The 20,900-nt window shown below is 40.2% G+C and overlaps 1 protein-coding gene across 1 annotated transcript in view; it reads right to left on the bottom strand.

The window, feature by feature from the left end:
- LOC135473230 (solute carrier family 12 member 1-like) overlaps positions 1 to 19,509 on the bottom strand; it is a 20,222-nt gene extending 713 nt beyond the window's left edge. The window contains exons 1-23 of the mRNA XM_064753074.1: positions 18,943 to 19,509; positions 17,612 to 17,731; positions 17,054 to 17,225; positions 16,345 to 16,484; positions 15,811 to 15,924; positions 14,962 to 15,073; positions 14,412 to 14,539; positions 13,493 to 13,765; positions 12,525 to 12,632; positions 12,128 to 12,251; positions 11,244 to 11,345; positions 10,538 to 10,693; positions 8,475 to 8,574; positions 7,200 to 7,311; positions 6,657 to 6,791; positions 6,280 to 6,386; positions 5,632 to 5,765; positions 4,829 to 5,188; positions 3,970 to 4,084; positions 3,682 to 3,768; positions 2,727 to 2,838; positions 2,200 to 2,267; positions 12 to 1,855 (exon numbers count right to left, since the gene is read on the bottom strand). Coding sequence (XP_064609144.1) covers positions 1,720 to 1,855; positions 2,200 to 2,267; positions 2,727 to 2,838; positions 3,682 to 3,768; positions 3,970 to 4,084; positions 4,829 to 5,188; positions 5,632 to 5,765; positions 6,280 to 6,386; positions 6,657 to 6,791; positions 7,200 to 7,311; positions 8,475 to 8,574; positions 10,538 to 10,693; positions 11,244 to 11,345; positions 12,128 to 12,251; positions 12,525 to 12,632; positions 13,493 to 13,765; positions 14,412 to 14,539; positions 14,962 to 15,073; positions 15,811 to 15,924; positions 16,345 to 16,484; positions 17,054 to 17,225; positions 17,612 to 17,731; positions 18,943 to 19,509 — 3,582 coding nt within the window. The 3' untranslated portion in view covers positions 12 to 1,719. The remainder of the gene's footprint in view (positions 1 to 11; positions 1,856 to 2,199; positions 2,268 to 2,726; positions 2,839 to 3,681; positions 3,769 to 3,969; positions 4,085 to 4,828; positions 5,189 to 5,631; positions 5,766 to 6,279; positions 6,387 to 6,656; positions 6,792 to 7,199; positions 7,312 to 8,474; positions 8,575 to 10,537; positions 10,694 to 11,243; positions 11,346 to 12,127; positions 12,252 to 12,524; positions 12,633 to 13,492; positions 13,766 to 14,411; positions 14,540 to 14,961; positions 15,074 to 15,810; positions 15,925 to 16,344; positions 16,485 to 17,053; positions 17,226 to 17,611; positions 17,732 to 18,942) is intronic.
- Between the last annotated feature and the right edge of the window lie 1,391 nt (positions 19,510 to 20,900).

The raw sequence follows: 20,900 nt of genomic DNA, 5'->3' as shown, positions 1-20,900 counted from the left end.
TTACAAACTGCCTTGGACATTTTTTTCCTTTTAGCGTAAAAAGTCAACAATTTGAAAGACGTGTGAGGTTGTTACCTCAGCTTGCTTGGCTACACCCCAAAAAAGCTCATCTGAAAAATATATACACACCGTTTGACAAAGAATTGATTATGTACTTTAAAATTAAAGAGCGTGTGCCTGATTAATTGTTCATATGTATTTTACTATACTATATGACAAACTACTATTGCTTGAATATATATGAGTATTATTCCTACATGCTTTGCTCATACAGCTTGACATTCAATTGAGATGGAGAAAATAACTTGAACGTGGCAGTGGTAAATGCGTTGTGTTTTAGAAGAAACATCTGGTGTACACCAGGGCTGCAGTACATGGCCAACCCTTTATAATTTTTGAGGGTGACATGGTGTGATGTAACTTACCCACACATTCTCACTAGGTGCGGTAACCACCTTAGCTCCTTTTTTCCAAAACTGAAAATAACCTAAAACTCACTTAGCTTATTACCTGTTACAAAACTAGTTATATTAAAAATTGTAGACAAAACTAAGAAAATGTGTTGAACTCAACGCAACGTCATTAACTTCTGGTCTCAAACAAAATTGCATAGATAACATGGTACGGTATAAAAGGTCTGCAGGTCGCCCACATGCACGTATATGTTTTCATCGTCAAGGGGAGATAAATCCCAATCCATGTAGTAACGCTCTAACAAACTCTTACTTTGAACATTGAGCGCTGAGACATAGCACTCGTAACCACGAAATCTTTCATGACCTTTGATGAGTACTATTTGAAAATAACTGTCTTGAAATCAAGATTTACCAGGGTGTTACTTAAATCCCGTTACCAGACGGTCCAGGTAATGTGTTGATCACTGTCTATCGCCGAAGGATTCCAGGAAATTAACACCTTCGAGTCATGTGATGACCTCATTTTACTTCCAGAGGAGTGATAATGACTGCGAGAACCGAATTCTTCGATTCTGAGCCGCTTTTTTATTTACAGTTGGTGTATTTCCATCGCAACCCTGCTGACTGGTTGAACAGTGGCGTGATTATCGCTACTGGGAGTTCAAAATTAGGTTTGACTGTCAATCTCATAGGAGGACGGCATGGTGTTTGGCAGTAATGCTACAAACGCGCCATACGGCTCTCTGCTGCTGTGAGTAACAGGTGAGGGATCCCTCTTAGTTTCCCCTGCTTTGAGTTATAGGCATGGACATCCTTTTGGTTTCCTCTAATGTCAGGATATCCTGCTGGTTTCATCATATATGCGTAGAAGGTGAGAGAATCCTCTAGGATTCCGCCATAATGAGTAACAGGCGAGGACGTTCTCTTGGTTTCCTCTGCTATGAATAGACGATGAGAACATCCTATTGGTTTCCCCTGCTATAAGTAGAAGATGAGAACATCCTATTGGCTTCCTCTGCTATAAGTAAAAGGTGAAAACATCCTGTTGGTTTCCCCTTCTATGAGTAGAAGATGGCAACATCCTGTTGGTTTCCCCTGCTATGAGCAGAAAACGAGAACATCATGTTGGTTTCCCCTGCCATGAGTAAAAGGTGAGAACATCCTTTTGGTTTCTCCTGCTGTGAGCGAAAGGTGAGAACATCCCATTGGTTTCCCCTGCCAAGAGTAGGAGATGAGAGCATTCTGTTTGTTTCCTCTGATGTGAGTAAAAAGTGAGGTGAGAACATCCTATTCGTTTCTCCTGCTATGAGTAAAAGGTGAGAACATCCTGTTGGTTTCCTCGCAGCAAAAGAATAGGCGGCATGTCTTTCGTGATGACTTCTAGCCAGGACATGTACAAGGCGGCAGAGGTAGTGGCCTTTTTGGGTATGGGTAACGTCCTGAAAGGTCAAAAAAGCACTTAGTTATTTGTTCATGTTATTTGATTGGTGGTGAATTCCTCTATGGCCAGATTAAGCAAATTCTCTGGACACGGAGTATTATAAATTGTGTCCAATGATCTCACAGATCATGGATTAAATATACATCCTATACATATATATGAATCAAAAATGTGCAACATGCAGGCAAAAAGGACCAAGGCAGTTCTAGACAATTTAGTTTGAAAATTCGATAGACGGGCGACGGCGTCAAGAACCAAGATGAAGGAATGAACACGAAAGAGGTGAGGACTTGTTTCTAGTTGCAAATTACTACATGTATCAATGATTGACAAAATACTTACATGACAATGAGAGCTGCTTTCTTGGAATGTGTCAATAAGTGTTCTCGTAATTTTAGATGTCGATTGGTCTGAAAAGAATATAAATAAAGGGATAAGTGCTAACAGTTCCCGAGAAAAAATATAACAATTACGAAGGAGTGCCAGTTCTAGTACTTAACACATTTCATGACTTCAGGCCGAAGTTGAAGCGAAGAAGGCTGGACTCGAACAAGCGGCCATATTGGTAACGGTTCTGACAGTCACAGAGACACAACGCTTTGCTGAACAAGCGATGGCCTGGGCAATGACACAAATAAAAGAGATCTTATCCAGTACACTTGGTACCCATTACTCTCATATAGCCACTGATCCTAATCATCTGTAAACCATATTTGAGCATGCAAGATTTGTATGTTGTGTTGCGGAGGATTATCTTAAGTAGGAGCAGGAGTATATAAATTAATGGAATAACACATACTACTGCGCAGAAACCTTGATCAACTGGCGTCGGCAAACTGCCATACCCAAGGGCTTATATTGATTCTTACCTTGGCTTTGTGCGCCAGGAACTCCGCGTCAGAGATCATCCAGGGTTTGTCGTCAGATGACTCGTCTTTTCCCAGCTTCCATTTCGCCATCATTGTCTCATACTCTTCAGTGCTGCAAGTAAATATGTGATAGGTTAGCATTTACTAATTGCTGCAAAGACGTCCATAGGCAGAAACGAAAGGCTTACTTCTTGGAGCACTATACTCTATATACGGAAATTTTCTTGGTGACGTATAGCAAGCCTTTGTGTTGAATTTTTACATTCAAAGGTAACATCGACGAGAGACGGCTGCAGTACTTTGAAAGTGGCCTTAAACAATAATCTTTCATTCATTTATTCAGTCAAAGGTATTGACAACATACTACGGAAGTCACACGTTAAGTGATATCACAGGCACGTTAAGTTACATCACAGGCACGTAAAGTGACATCACAGACAGGTTAAGTGAGATGTCACTTAACCTGTCTGTGATGTTAAGGCATGTTAAGTGACACGACAGGCACGCTAAGTGACATCACACGCACGTTTAAAAGCCAAGGATATGATACAGGCTGTACTTGTGATTTTAGTTTAAAACGAAAAGGCAAACTGACTGCGATTGCTTCACAGTCAAGTCAGAGTCCACAAATGCGAACTGCTTTGTGTATTAAATCTGATCATGAAACACTTCAAGTCAAAAAATAATGTGTTAATCTCAACAAAAATCTGATGTTTGAGAGTTGCTAGAATGAATTGTTATTATGACAAAATACTGTGTAATATTACACAGAAGTGGCGAAAGCCGTATTTCATGACCGAAATTAACACATTACAAGACGCCCATATAATTCAAAAAACAGTATATACGCATCCTGCCACAGAGGTTAATTTTCTTAAGGTCCTCAGAATAGGGTCTCAGTGGCACTTTAAAATTGTCAGTCTCGAATAATTAGCCACAACGCTATCGTACTCACGTTTCAGGTCTTGGCTTACTTCCTAGATCTGCTATCACAGTCAGCTGGGAAAAGTCAATCCGAAACTTGTTCAACAATGTTGCCATTCTGAAACAGTACCAAACAAACGTACATCGGGTAACCAAACAACTTTAATCACTGTCTTCATTTGGTAATAAGTATACCAAAGAAAGGGCTATTGTGATGAAATAAATAACAGAATTGTGCTTTTGACTTTCACTCAAGTGAGGATAAAATCGTGGTATCTAATCAATTTCCACTGCAATTACCTTTTATTTTCGTACATACCTTCTCTGATCTTCGTTAATATTCGCCTGTTTCGTTCCCACACAAAATACCCGAAGTTGGCAGTTTTTCCAGCTAGCCCTTGTGGACAAGATGTAGGGAACTAGCAATGTAAGGCCTGTAAATCGATAGATTATTTATTTATTATTTATTTGATTGGTGTTTTACGCCGTACTCAAAAATATTTCACTTGTTCGACGGCGGCCAGCATTATGGTGCGTGGAAACCGGGCACAGCCCGGGGGAAACCCACGACCATCCGCAGGTTGCTGGAAGACCTTCCCACTTACGGCCGGAGAGGAAGCCAGCATGAGCTGGACTTGAACTCACAGCGACCGCATTGGTGAGAGGCTCCTGGGTCATTAGGCTGCGCTAGCGCGCTAACCGACTGAGCCACGGACGCCCCCGTAAATCGATAGAGAACATGCACATCATTCTTACAATACTAGCGCACCAATGACAGCTTTGACTATATGCCAGCGAATGTTAAACCAGGATTTTGCACTATTTTAGTATCGGGAAAACCTTATCATGACCATTTTGTAAATTTATTCATATATTCGATTGTTTTTTAACCCTTTATTCAAGGATTCCTCACTTACCCCGCGGCGGCCGGTTTTACGGGTGGAAGAAACCGGACTGCTCTAGGAAACAGTCACAAACCTCATGTAAAGCCGCACATGAACCACTAAGAGTTAGATTCGAACACACGCACTCACTTGTCAAAGTCATGGCAGTTACAGCCAGCGCCATTTTGTAAACATCACCTAGCCAAGTCTACGGTCTCCGGATAGAATAACACTATGTTCAAATTAGGTGTAATCAGATTCGTTGAAAATGGCCGATAAAACCGAAATTCCTACCCCCATCATCAAACAGCCACCACACATCGATGGTGCCTTCCTGCTTGGCACGGAATCGGTTTTCCGACAGACTCAGATTCAAATCCTCTTCCCCGTCTTCGTCATCGTTTTGGCCATTTCGTCTGGAGTCTTCTGGGAGAGGGCAAGGTGAAACGCCGTCGTCTATGACGCCTTCTTCCATGTTCTTTAAGGCAATTCCTGAGGGTACAGTAGGCAATCTCTCCGACCCATGAAAGCTTGGGTTTACCACACCGGACAAGCTAACGGCACCATTGCGTGAAGAACTTCTATTATGTGAAGAACTTCCATTATCTACAGCCTCCGAAGATCCACGACTGGAGGGTGCTTCAGTCTCCTCGTCTGCCAAAGATATGCATTTATGAACAAATCTGTATACTACTATTTTATATGTATATAGGTATACGTTTGACTTTCTTCGCGGTACGTAAGAAGTTTTCACTTATGCAACGGCAATAAATAAAAAGTGGATAGAAGAAATCAGCAAAAATATCCGTTTGACTCCGTTCTATCATGAGTAAGGGTCAGTTTCATGAATCGTGCTTTTCATGTACTTGGTGTTACCTGGCACTAAACTAAGAATATTTCATAGCTCTACGACATATTGTCATGGTATGAAGGGTTTGCTTGGCCAAGTGCGCTTCATGAAACCGAGACCAGTTGTAGGTTTAAACACGTTACCCCATTGTTTCTTATCAGAGATACATGAAGTGATCTCCAAGCTCTCAAAGGAATAAAGAAGAATTAATGTATAACTATTAAATAATGCTAGAAATACAGGATACCTTCGTCGGAACTGTGATAGGTTTCGTGGCCTAGACTGTCCTCCCCTACTAAGACATCGTCTGTGACCTTCTTGATGTCAAACCCTCCCGGCACACGGAACACGCCTACTCCATAATGTAGGTCAAACGCGTCGCTGCAATTAGAAACAACAATATTTTATTCCCGTTTATTGTAGCTGAGAATTCAAGTCCAGCTCATGCTGGCTTCCTTTCCGGCCGTAAGTGAGAAGGTTTGCATGCAACCTGAGGATGATCATAGGTTTCCCCCGGGCTCTACCTGGTTTCCTCCCTCCATAATGTTGGCCGCCGTCGTATAAGTGAAATATTCTTGAGTACGGCGTAAAACAATCAAATAAATATATAAATAAATAAACAAATATTCTCGTTTATTGTCGTTTTTCGCTGTACCTAATATTATTTCCACATTGTTGTTTTTGTACGACGTAAATAGGATAGATTCACAGTATTTTGCTGATATTAACAGAAACACCGCATCACTACACCAGGAGTCGGTTTCATGAAGCTCACTTAGCTAAGTTTGCTCTTAAATACCATAACGACGAATGCTGTAGAGATATAAAGTGCATTTAGCACTTAAGGGCTACTTGGCACTAAGTATGCTTCATGAAACAGGGACCATATACTCACTGTATGATGTTAAAGTACTGATCCACCATGTCTATTTCGTCTGTTTGCCAGTCAGTTTTGTAACCCAACATCAGGGTGTTTGGACGGAGTTTCCCCAGACCTGTGATCTGTAAGTATAAAGGTTTCTTCATGAAATTCTTTGAGAACGTAAGTCATGTGTCTAAATACACAGTGACGGGTACAGTCCGCTGAAAGATTCATTGTCAGTTGGGTAATGCTGGCCGCCGTCGTTTAAGTGAAATATTCTTCAGTACGGCCTAAAACACCAATCAAATATACCAAATACAAATCAAATATAACATTTTAAATCAGAACCAAAACGCAGTCAGTCATTTCGTAAAACATTGGCCTTTTTACATGCTGGCAGACTTACTAACCTGCAAAAGTACTTGCGCTCCCTGGCGGAGGCTATTCGCAGCCACGCCGTAGTAAAAAGCCTTTATCTTCCTGGACCGGAACCAGCTATAAGAGGCCATGGAACGTAGATGTTTTAAATGGTCGGAAAGTTCTCCCTTAAAAAAAGACAGAAAAAATAGTTTCACAGATTTTTGTTTCGGGCACCGAAAATACATCTACTTGAAAAACCTATTTTAACATATTCTTTTCACAAAATAAAAAATAGTTACAAGTAAAACAGTTGAGTTTTCTTTTAAACGGTATAGATCGGAATCCATTAAAAAGATATTAAGTGCTTCAGTGGGAGATGACAATCTTTTGGTCAATCGTGTCGTGAGTTCGAATTCAGCTCTCGCTGTCTTGGATCTTACAGAAAGATGTCTCTTGATTTGCAAATGTTTCCTCTACCCCAAAACGTGACCTGTGTCATAGTTAAATATCAACGTCTGTCATATAGAGCACCAAATAAATAAACATAATAAATCGTATGATGTCAGAAGATACCCTGATCTTCGTTCTCTCACCTCCAAAACGTGACCACACAACAACAGGCTCTGCCTTTTCGTAATGGCGGACGCAAATTCTACCAGGTCTGGGCGGTTTTCTGGATTGCCAGAGAGCACCAGTATCTGAGGACTAAAAAACAAAGGTAAAGTGAAAAGCTTAATCGGAAGACTAAAATTTATACCCTCATCCTAGATCTAAAAGCTCTGTTAACATTTACGGACGTACACACATGATGTTAGTCGCTAGCATGAAAGAGTTAAAATAATTTTAAAAAATAAACAGGTTTAAAATTCAATAAGTATTGAGACATTTCTTAAACGTACAAATTTTGTTGGATGCATTTAAAAGGTGAAACTGTCATACGGTTTTCCTTGCTCAATGTTGTGTAAGCATGGATAGCTACGAGATCAGCTATCCACGGACCAAGTTTCCCCATCCAAATTAATAAACACCGAGCAGAGAAGACAGGGAAATACATTATGCTAGTTGAAGAAGTATGTATGCTGTTCGGTTCACGCGCAAGGTACTGTTGTGTCAATTGTGACCTTTCGAACTATAAGGTTATTTGACCTCAGGATGACGTCAGCTTCAAAGGACACCCGTTTCTAAGGCATACTGAAAATAGCACAGGTGAAGGAACGCAGTTCCCCATTAGAGAAGACGGACCATATTCGTGATCGTAGTGTTAAGGTGACTTCATGAATCGGGACTCAAGATTAGTATTCTGAAAGCTCAGCAATACATGTAAGAATGAAACACATCTAAGATTTACCCGTATCTTGGAATCAAGTTAGATGTAATGGACAAATCTTAAATATATGGCGAATTAAAGTATTTCATTATCAGACGAGTTTGGTATGTGACGGACTATGTTCAATGAAAAGTAGTCCCGCGGATGCTGCACTAAAGGGAAACTCCTTAGCTACTTGGGTAGTTACGTAGTTCACATTCAAATATAAACAATAACGAAAATATTTTTGCACAGCAGCCATACAAGTCAGTTGTCGACAGATATAGAAGTGAAGAAGTCAATATAACCCTTCAACAATTCATATTGCCTGTTCACAGATAAACTCCCAGCTTGCACATGAAATTCAAAAACACACACAGCTACCAGTTGTTCCGAGGTAGGACAAAACAAAAGTACAAAAGAAATTACGGTGAACAGATTTGGTTTACATTTTCTTCAAGTACTAGTATATATAAGAGCGGGCTTGGTTACGTCCTGATCGTTATACAGACTAATTACAGACAATACAGACTAAAACTGACATATCCTTGTGCACACCTACCGGAAATTCTTTACGTGCTCTTCCACGGTTACTAATTTCTGGCACGTTTTTAAGGCGTCCTGGTACGCATGCGCTTGTCCTGATGATCCCCAGTTAACATCTGTGGAAACAACACAAAAATAAAGAAAACACTGACACAACTAAATAAGAAAAGATAACCTAATCACACATAACATATACCAGTGAAGTTCTGGCACAACCTTCGGATGATCGTGGGCTTCCTCCGGGCTTTATCCGGTGTCCTACCGCCATAATGCTGGCCGCCATCCTGTAAGTGAAGTATTGTTGAGTAGGGCGTAAAACCAAATAAATAAATATATCAGCGGGTTGAGTGTATCTCTGACAATCACTACATTTGTAAATTCAATACCTCTTTAAGACAAAGGCTATTGCTACTGGTACCATGAAAGTCTACAATGTAAACACAGGCTCCGGATTAAGTCTTTTATTCAGTACATAGGCCAAATTAGTCACTTCATTACTGAAGAGTCTTTTCTACTTTCACCTTTTTTTTCTAGACAAGACTTGCTGTTTACGTGTAGAACACGGCTATACATTTATTCCATTGCGGTTAAATGTGCGGCATTGTACTTTGTAAGGAAGTTGGTATTCATTGCGTAGTAAAGGATCAGAGTCAATAGATGGAATGCAACATGCGTACACAAATTCTTGAACGGATTTTGAACGGATTCAGGCCATTCCGCCTAAAAAGATCTCCTAACAGCCGCCTTGAAAAAAGTGTCTGGCGCCTAAACTCATGTTTAAAGGTCAGTCAACATGATCGAGAAAAACTTAGCCCGTACTTGTTAATTAGTGCAAGCACACATACAACATTGCACGGCTGGTAATTAACAGTTTGGTGCCACCTGTGTAACGACAGCTGGCATGTAACAGACACACGTAATCAGGAAACAGGTCGGTAGCAATAGAGCATGTCAGTGTTTTGGTGAAAGATAAGATGATGTGGAATTTGTTCTAGAGTGACAATTACTTGTGACGTCATAGAGTAAAAAAACGTCACTGGAAGGTTCTTAATAAGCGACACTATAAAACACCTGTCGCCCGAGTATATCGTGAATTCATAGTTTCAAGCTCCCGTGTTTCTCGCAAGGAACAGGAATGAATGAATGCTTAATGTTTAACGTCGTACTTAGCAATTTTTTTAGTTACATGACAACGAGGTATCATTAGATGTGTGTACATATAATGTGTCTCCTTGGGACAGGGCGATCCCATGACGCCAAAGAGCTGCCATCACTGAAGTATTAGGCCGAAGACACCAGCCATGACACCCCACCCAGTCACATTATACTAATACCGCGCAAACCAGTCCTATCTCCTTGATCTAGTCTGTCAGTAGTGAACACCAAGCGCAGCAGCAACAAGTACCATTTCTAAAGTTTTTGGTATGACCTGAGCCGAGATTGTTCCCTTCCGACTTCGGCAAGGAACAGGAGGTGATAAATAACATGCATGCTGCTAAATGCTGAGTGATGCTGATTTTTGCCGATTCCTAAAGTATTCCTATGTACTACGGGACACTGAAACTATCATATCTGAAGGCAATGATTACTTTTACTTAAAGAATTTCCTACCTTAAAGCTATATGTTTCATATTTATTTTAAAATCTCTTCGGTGCCTATCTCACTTGGGTTAAATTGTTTTACATCACGCTGCCTCAATGTACAGTTTATTAATCATGTGACAGGTATCACAATGGCGAAAACAGTCATTGACTCAGAGACAGGCTGAAATTGAGATACTTAACGCCACAGTATCCACTATAGTTTATTTCTCGGCTAAGACAGATCATACCAATTCGTAAGAAGAGGTAATCACGTTTACCTGACTCTGCCTGTCATATATGCATATATATGGCTCATTTAACCACAAATGTAACCACATTTTCCTGGCTTCGTCTGTCATATGTACATACAAATGGCTCCCACGGCCTGGTTTACCTGTCGTCCACTTAATCAGAATGGTGAACACACTGACCTGTCGAATGTAAATGTATATATAGGTCCCCCACAACCACCAAGGTACAAATGACCATATTTACCTGGCTTCGCCTGTCGTATGTACAAATAAAGGGCCCCCACAACGACAAAGGTAACTAGGGCCGCCCACCAGTTGATAACAAACATCACAGCCAGGCACAAAATCGCTCCCAGTAAACTCAACCATTTGTTATAAAACTTGAAAGCTGGACGGAAGCCTGTAAAAATGAAATGATATTTTCTTAGTTTAAAATCACTGTAGAGACTGTTTTAATAAAATTCAAAGGAAATTCTTTACTATTCTTGATAATTTGTTATCCACCGAGTGAATAAAGTTATATTTAAAATAGTCTGTATGTTAGTTTAAAAAAGCATACTTTTGTATTTGTCTGATGTTACATAACCGAAATATCACAGCTCAAAGTAAGTCAAATCGCTAACGCTGAGAAAAGTGAAAGCGCCCCCATGTTATCAATTTTAACCAATCAGGCGCGAAATATTTCTATAGCCCTTGAAAGCACCTGTTTCCCCTGAAGTCACCCGAACCTTGTTTTGTCAACTAGCCGTATGTGAGTAGGGTAGGAATGACACGCAATCGTGTTTCCGGGTTCTCTAACATGGCGTATTTGAAGGTCTTGCAAGAGTTACCAAGCTTGTCAGAAAAAAATGGATTTGACCTTGTAGGACTGTTTCCATCCTACCCCTTGGTTATATTGTTTGTTTTTGCTTTTGTTTTACTTTTAATCTCAAAGATGAATTACCTCTCACCTGGAGACTTGGCTAAGGAGGCATCAAAACAGGAAAAATTAATCAAGGTGTAAGCCATCAGGAAGAAGTTAGAAATGATCGGGGCAATCACGTTGAGTTCGGCTGGAAGAAATTAAAAACTAAACTATAATATGATTAAAAGTGAGTTATTTTAACGATACTTCGGTCAATTTACCAGAAAACACGCAGTTTCTTGCAGCAAGGCCCGGCCCATTTCCCACATAATGGTCTATAATGCTGCTTAACTAGAATAACATAGCGTTGACACTATAGCCATGACGTCCCATCCACAAGCAGTGCTAAGCGGGGCTATCAGCTAACCGTGAATATCAAAGGAAGAAGTACCAAGACAGTTAGTACCAAGAATATTTGACTCGACCATAGATTGAACATGTATGTTTGTGTGCTTGGGGTTTAACTTAGTACAATTTTTCAGTTACATGACGACGAGGAGTCATTAGCTGTGTATATATATCATGTCTTCATGTGGCAGGGCGAGACCATCCTGCGAAAGTGCTGCCGCCACTGAAGTATCACGCCGCAGATCTGACACCCCATCCAGTCACATTATACTGACACCGGGCCAACAAGTCGTGTTTCCTTGCTATAACCTTTAAGTGCTTAGCGCTAAGCAAGTCCGCAACAAGTGCCATTTTAAACTCTTTGGTATGACCAGACCAGGGTTTGATCTCATCTTACCGACCATGTGATTTATAATTTACCGATATACTGTGAAACATTTTTTATCTATGACATAACAAGTTTAATCTGTAGGTCTAAAAGAGAATTAACTAGAAGTAATAATTTTACAATATCTAAATATTTCAAACTAAACTCTCAACAATAAATTTAACCTGACGATATTACCGAATGCGTTCACTTACCTATACAGGTAACGGCTATTGAAATCCCGAATGTCAGTACGTAGCCTCGGATTGGTTCCCGGGATTTCCCATACTCCTTAGCGAAAAAGTTCGTTCCGGGAAACAAACGGTCTTTTCCAACAGCCTACAACAAATAACATCTCCATGACCTTGACCTCCTTAATCGGGCAATATTTTATATGTCTTCTTTTAATTCCCAATTGTATATAATAAAGCTTTGCTATTTATACGTCATTGTGAAATGAGACACGGGAAATGGCATTTAGGTCAACCGGAAAACCCGGAATAATTTCATTGGAATTCTCAAACTTTTGCTTCTGGGATTAACCCTCAAACTTAATATCATCACCACATACAGACCATGTATGATAGACTGAAGGGTACTTTTCCTGCTCACCTGAAATACTTTTGGCGCGCTGACAAGACTGGCAAGAGCAGACGACAGGGTTGCAGCGAAAATTCCCGCCAAAATCAGAGGACGGAATCCAGAGATGAGGCCGACAGACTAGAAGGAAAAACAGAGGGGAAAATGAGGTAAAGCTTGTGATTGGGAATTCCACAGCAATAATATTCAGCTCACAATATAGGCCTATACCTCATATAACAGCTAGAAATATAGGGGAAGGGGTTCCCCTGATGGGGTAACTTGAGGCGAAACAAATTGTGGAAAAGGTTAAAAATCCGTCAGCAAGGTATCAGGATCTGAGGCCAAAGTATAACAATATGGCTATTTTCTAACTAGCATGAATAAATCTAAACAAAACACGCTAAGGACGGATCCTAGGGCTCGTAGCATACTTGGTGGGTCACTTTACCATCATGTACATATATGCAAGTATCAGCTCAGTGCCGATGTGGCGTTAAGACATACTATATTCCGCATTTTTCAACTGACACATTGTACTTGATCCTCATGGATTCATTCACTTTATAAACTGTCACTTAACAAAGAGTTTTGGATAGTTTAATCTCTTTCTTTTCCTAAAAATTTCATTGCATGTTGGCACCATGGGTGTAATTTTAAGGCCTCAAACTGCAATTGTACAAATCAAACTTTAGGTGAAATACAGACAGTAAGCATCCATCCACTTGAAGGAAATAGGTGAAATACAGACAGTAAGCATCCATCCACTTGAAGGAAGGAGGTAAAATACAGGCAGTAAGTATCTATCTACTTGAAGGAAGTGGGTGAAATACAGACAGTTGGCATCTATCCACTTGACGGAAGGAGGCGGTGAATCGCCTAGAAGTGAAGATACTGAACACAGCCTTTCTACTCCAAAACGGGGACCTATATGTCGTGCAAGTTTCCAATTCTGCCAAATGTGTAAAATAATATACCATTTACAAAATGAACGTGCTTACATAATTATAGTTGATGGATCCGAAGTCACACTTTTTTGGGCCATGGGCAGAACAGCTTGAAATCGTAGCATTTACTGCCCAGTCAGTCATATTACTGGCTAACGTTGTCTGGTTACCAAGTGACGTCATATTCATGTGATCCACTAGCTGTTCGATTGGTCCCGCGGCGTCGCGGAGTAATACACTGCCACACATCCACGCCATCATGAGGTAGACAATGGTTGTTAACAAAATGGCGAGAAATGTTCCCTTCGGAATGGCCTTTTGTGGATCCTGTTCGGAAAGATGTGTAGAGGAAAACTTCCAATGACTAACAACAGGCTGTCTGGTAGAAGGCAAAGTTACCATGATAGTAAATCGAATTTGTGGATCCTGTTCGAAAAGATGTGTAGAGGAAAACTTCCAATGACTAACAACAGGCTGTCTGGTAGAAGGCAAAGTTACCATGATAGTAAATCGAAAAGTCGTTCATCGACTATATAGATATATAGGCCTATATATAACAAACTCTTGCCCATTACCTAATATATTTGCTGCGTCACAGCAAACAAGCGGCACGACGTAAATTATTTTTAGGCTAAATCATTAACATGTTTTATCATGTAACATTTCAGAGCTAAAATCTTCAATTCAAAGGTGGGAAGGTCTGCCAGCAGCATGCGTATGGTCGTGGGTTACCCCGGGCTCTGGTTGGTTTCCTCCCACCATGATCCGTGCTTAGCCACCGCCGTCGTATCAGTGAAATATTTTTGTGCACGGCGTAAAAAACACCAATCAAATAAAAAATCAAAAAATCAGAAGCTGTTTTCTTGTTTAGTGATCGGACGAACTCCACTCTTATCAAACCTCACTCAGTTAATCAACAAAACAGCACGAAAGATGTCCATACGCCAGTCAATAATAATAAGACCGAACCAACCTTTAAGTCCCCGGATATATTGGCCCCAGCTAAGATCCCAGTGGCAGCCGGGAAAAAAACAGAAAACACGGAGAAGAAACCTTCGCCGCCTCTAAAATCTGGAGAGAAGTTTTCCACGAAGACTTCGCCTATGGTAGAGAAAAAAAGGGAAAATAATTGACTGAGTTTTGAATATGTGAACTGGTGTTTTACAGTTTAACTTAGAGTCATAATTTCTGTCTGAATAAAAGGTGCTTGTTAAAATGACAGTGGATACGCGAATTATTAAGCCTCGGAGAGGTTCCTTGGTGACAATAAGCGGTCGACGATGGTGGTGCGAACGTAAGATCAGTATGATGTTCGTCGAAAATTATTTACGCTGTTTATATTTGTATCTCACATACACGTCGTAAAATTCGTCCGTAACATGTTTCCTCAAAACATACACCAGGCCACCGTAGCACATATGAAAAATTCCAGATTAAAGCCTTAAACAGCATGCCAATCGAATCAAAATGACCATGATCGCAACACTGTTATTACTCTACAACAGTTTGCCTACTATATCTACCTGAATATCCGGTAACTCCTTTGGCCCTCTTATCCGGTGTCGGAGGGATGAAAGTTCCGATGACAAAATTCAGAATAGCCACAAGTAAGATAAACAAGAGTCCCAGTTGCGCCTGGAAAGAAAGGATTTCAGAATATTGTATTCCACTTATGATGTTTACGCCTTTACATCATATAAATAATTCCGAGACGCCTTAGATTAAGTTATACAGGTCTAAGGATGAAGAAAATTCCCAGGTAAAACCAGGTAAATTCTAAGTATTAAACTATTTCCCCTGAACTATTAGTTAATAAAACATTTTTATGAATTAGGAGTCGCTATCAAATTTCAATCACAGTTACTTTTAAATTTTTTGTCTTAATGAGGCTATATGACATGTTGATTACGTTTTCGTTGCAGCTTTTCTTAGGGAAGTGTGTGAAATTACATTATATAATAATATAATTGATGGACATGGAAACTTTTTTCGAGCTTAAAAAAAAAAATCACTACAATCAAAATCAAATACAGGACACAAAACAAAACTGTTAAAAATTCCGGATTTAAGCTAAATTTCGATCCAACTACTTTCCCCTCCATTACAATAGATACATAGTTTCGTGTCCTCACTTGAAATCATCAAAATGAAAAAAGGGAATCATATTTATTCGTGTTGTTAAATGGTCGCAGGAGTTCCCTTTCTTCTGTACCATTCCTAACCTCTCTGAGATAGTTATCACCGATGATTTCGATAAAAGTGTTCCTGAGATGGTCGAAATGGGATGCAGTTCATGCAATGCGAGGTCCCACTTCTCAACGTGAATTTTCTTCAAAATGGTTTTCACATGAATTTCACGCCCTCAAACTCACCTTGGACTCCCATTCCATGCCAATCACGACGATACCGAGAAGAAACACCGACGTCACACAGCCGATCAGGCGAATGTCATTCAGGGGATTACCAGTGATGCTCTTGTCGTACTCCTTTGTGCAGAAAACACTCAACGTTATCTTTTGGTATACAATGTAATATATAGGCTCACATAACCAACGCAGCGGCACTTTTCACAGAGAGCTATTCAAATAACTAGCTATTTTGCAGAATGGCAAAAGAGAAACAATGAACGGTCGTCGCGGAACAGGCTTTTATTTATATTTTAAGCCAATCTGTTAAAAAGACAGAATACTATATTTTCTGAGTGACGAGAGAACAGATTATGTTATTGCTACAAACTATTATATGTATGACAGACTTGATCTCTAATTCAAACAGAATTCTGTGTAACGAAGCATTGTTCTGACCATAATATACTGCTATTAATGCAGCAACATAATCTATTAAAGCATGACTCAGAACACATTACAGTATTTAAAAAATACAAAGGTCATCAAAGTGCTAATCACCTCCATCAGCTGTACTACGGTCTCCGCGAAACCCACAACATACATCGCCGCGGCGATCGCATTAGCCAGTGAGAAGACGATTCCGATGGCTCCTCCAAACTCAGGTCCCAAACTTCGGGAGATCATGTAGTAAGCTCCGCCTGCAGGGTTGGGAACAAAAACTTTATTAGCAGGCGGTTTGTGATGTATATGGCTGAGCCACTGACGGGCCAATGCACAAAAAGTTACAATTGTTTTTAGTTAAACAAGTCTATGGGAGTTTATCTCGGGACATTTTATTTTGCTTTCGGGCTGTAAAGCTGTCACTGCTCACACCTTTGAGGTCACGAGTAAAAGCTTTGTTTGACTGAGGTGTAACATCGTTTTCTACACTACTACAGCAATTTCACAAGGGCGGCTTCTTATAAGTCACGGTTCCAAAGCTCTCGCTTTCCAGACGGGCGATGTACTAATGGGTATTCGCTGAGCGTTGGAAAAAAGTTTTTAACAATGAACTCCTTTTCTTTCACATTATCACTGTTCGTCTTAATCTGGGAAATCATACCCATAAAATGCTGCTTTTTGTGAAATGAAGCCTATAAACGTTCATATAAGCTGATAATTATAAAAGGGCTCATGAATACACTGCCAGTTTGCTCCATCAATACATTGGATAGCTGCAGTATCAAGTGAAATGTTCTAAAGTATGTTGAAAATGAATAGCACACACCTCCCTTGACCTCCCCGTTGGTACAGATGGCTGACATAGACATGGTGGTCAGTACAGTGACCACTGCGGATAGTAGAATGATGACCGAGGCCAGACCTATACCCGCTTGACCAGTCACCCAGGACAAACGCAGGAATAACATCACACCAAAGATGTTCAACAGACATCGTACCTAGAGTAAGGAAATTGTACAATATTCAACAGACATCGTACCTGGAGTAAAAAAACGGTCAATTATTCAACAGACATCGTACCTGGAGTAACGAAGCGGTGAAACATTCAAGTCATGGTACCTTAAGTGCGATCTTCCCACATATGGCCGAAGATGAAGCCAGCATGAGCTAGACTTGAACTCACAGCGACAGCATTTTCTCTTTTGGCATCGTCTCAAAATTAGCTATTAGATATAGCCGCATGTTTTACCGCCAAATTAGATTGTAGAAAACAAGGCACTGACGTTCTATGCATTGTTATACGTTAAATCTGAGATGGTCGGAAAGATGGATCAGTTTACTCAATGAAAAAGCGTTATACGCTAGGCTAACTGTTAGAACTTACTAGGACGCCCTGTATCCAGCCAAACTTTACACCCCCAGAGCCGGATGAAGATTTACCTCCCTTGTTCTTCTTGTCATCCACTTCAAACTCGATCAGGTTGTTTTTATGGGAAACTTCCACCTTTGTACATAAAACGAAACGGGATCATGGTATAAGATTTGACGTTTAATGTATGCCTATTCAAGGCAAATAACCGTGTTAAACATGATTACCTACGATATCTTAATATTACCTATTTTACTTATATGTCTTATATTTGCTGACCGTTGAAATCTGGACCCCCTACCCAACAGACTTAACATTACTAAAATCACAGGATAAAATGGTGAAGATTTGATTAGGTTTTGTGTAGGTCCACATAATGTGACCTAGAAACAGGCTGGAATTATCTCAAAGTGCTGTCTTAGTCTTCTGGCTGTAACGTGGCTCGATTCGATTACTCAACTACCATAAATACTGTGTTGAAACGCATTCCACACAGAGTCCATCTTTGATTTCAATTAATTACAAGGTGCTCTCGATCCTGAGGAATCAGATAATGATATAAAAAAATCATACACATGGTAATCCCTAACCGTCATGTGGCACATTTCAATCTCCTTCACGTTACAACATACGCTGTGTATAAAAGACATAATAATTACTAGATTTCACCAGGTTAAGCCTATATCCTCTGCTTGGAATAACAATTTCAATGTGTTGAAGCAAACCATGTTTCTGCATCAATTTCAAAGAAAATTCAATCTTTTATTAATTATGGTTGTCAAAATTGTTGGTATTCTATGAAAACAGACATTATAATATCATTACTATTATCATTGCTAGTGCATGGTATCATTTATTTTGTTATCATTATCAACACTGTTGTTATCATTGTTATTATTGCTGTTGTTATTATATGACCTATGATCGGGTAATATCACTACTAGTATAGTGTCATTATCGATGGTGGTAGGATTGCATCATTATCCTGGAATTATCATTACCACTGCTGGTATTATTATATGACATCACTTGTGTTATCATTATCAATGCTGGTATTATTTGATCATTACTGGTATTATCATTGTCATTGCTGATATTATTATATGATCATTACTGTTATTGTCATTGCTGGTATTAATACGTGAGCACCGCTCATTATCATTTCTCATATCATCATTATCATTGTCTATATCATTATGTGATTTTCACTGATATTATCCAGGCTGGTATTATCTTCATCATTGCTGGTATCATATCACTATCAAAACCAAAATGACACAAGATAAAATTCCACTGCAAATTAAATGAAATAATAAAGAAGTATAATTTTAACAAGAGTGGTCTACCTGTTCCTCGTGCAGCTCCGTCAGAGTGGGCCTCTGTTTCATCGCCGTTATTGCCGACATCAGATTCCGGTAATGGTCCACGTGGGGCAGAGCTTCCTGGGTGTCACGACCAAACGTCTTACAAACATTCGTGCCGGTGGGGCTAAGCTGCCCGCTCTCCCGGCGGCTGTCATACGTGTTCAGTTGGCTGTGATAGGTAGCATAAGGACTCAACTGACCGCTGTAGATGTCCGAGTTGGAGCCCATCGAGCCCAAACTGTGACGGGTGTGGTAAGTCGTCGCTCCGCCGAACGTCAGCGTGTTACGTCTGGCGTCGTAAGTATTGGCATTGGCATTAGCGTGACGCTTTAAAAGGTTCGTGGCCACAAGTGCCACCGGTTTTGGTTTCTCACCCCGGACAGACGGCACCCTCTGTACTTGGAATCTTGACTTGGAATCCGAGACTAAGTCCTCGTTCTCCCCCGACCCATTGGGGATAAGCCCCCCATTGAACACGAGTGGAGAATTGTTGCTCTCACCGTTCACCCGTACCTCGGGCACGCCTTGCTCTGTTGGGTGTTGAGACATATCTGTGTATATACGTGTCCACACTTGTTGTTAATACCGTCTTCACGTGCACTGCAGACCTATAGCTAAAACATTGTTAAATACAGCTGTAACGTATGTGTCCTTTTTTCCGTCAAACAAATCACAAACAGTCGTCCTCTCAGAACGTCTTCCTGGCTAATGCCTGCGTAGTCCTACACCGTTTGATACACAATGTGCTCGTTTTTCTGCTCGAACTGAAATTGGCGCCCGCCGCGGCTAACTCGCTAACGGCTGGTAAATGACGTATTGGGGTGAATCACAGACACAATGCTGTACATGCACCCAGGGGTACGCTGCTGAATCCCACGCACAGGCAGCGTGGCATACCTGCCGTCTATCGAATTAGACTCACCGGGCTCCCACAAAAAAACCCACTAACAAGCATACAGAGCTTCACTGCCTGACGTCTCAGTTTGTGTACCTAACACTATTCTCTTGATCTGATACCTGTATACACAGTTAGGTATTTTCTCCTTCTCTTCCGGAATCCAACTCACACTAAGAAATTTCTGATGGAATGTTAGCTATTCCGTTCGTACTTATTCCACCAAGCGTTGTTTATCAGACCTATAAAATAAAACATAAATAAATTTGCAACAAAAAATGACGCAAATTTATGTAAATAAAAAACAAAAAAAGCCATAAACAGTCAAAAAAAATGTTATGAAAGTCTTATCCTGTTTACCTCCGCTACGATTTGCGTAAGCGCCCATTTGTACACGCTCCCTTGTCGGTAGCCAGTAATATATCTTTAATTCATGTTACTAGGTAACGAGGTGAAATTCAAATCGCTTCAAATGTGGGTCGATCTCTACAGATGAATGCGTTAGCAGAATACCTCCCAAGGAAACAACACACAGGACACACGAGTTAAGCATGCAGAAAAACAGACAAGGTTGTGGTAGAAAATCAACACAACACAAAACACTCCTCGATTTCTTATCCTTCATTTCATATACAAGTATAGGTAAAATTTTCCACCTTAATTCAGAGATGGGGATGCGTCATGACTTTTGTGAAAATCTTGGTCAATACATACAGTACAGCGATGATATATGTACCAGCTATATACACAAGTATATTCACATCACAGAAAGAAACTGCTTCACTGAATTCCTTTACTGAACAGGTTAATGTGTATTTTTATTGATCTTAACAATCAAGCGGTGTAGCATAAAATGTTTCACAAAGGTATGGCCTATAGCTACAACCACTCTCTTGTATACCTGAAGTCACAAATGCAAAACCTTTACTAAGCAAAGCATTAACGCGTGTACACGCGTTATTATTATCTCACATTTGAGTTACTTATTTATCTATTTATTTCTTTATATATTTAACTGTTGTTTTACGCCGTACACAGAGACATT

The sequence above is a fragment of the Liolophura sinensis genome, chromosome 8 (genome assembly GCF_032854445.1).
Source record: "Liolophura sinensis isolate JHLJ2023 chromosome 8, CUHK_Ljap_v2, whole genome shotgun sequence".
In the NCBI taxonomy this organism is placed as follows: Eukaryota; Metazoa; Mollusca; class Polyplacophora; order Chitonida; family Chitonidae; genus Liolophura; species Liolophura sinensis.
Note: the sequence above shows the minus strand (reverse complement) of the source record. Positions and strands in the feature narration are given on the sequence as shown.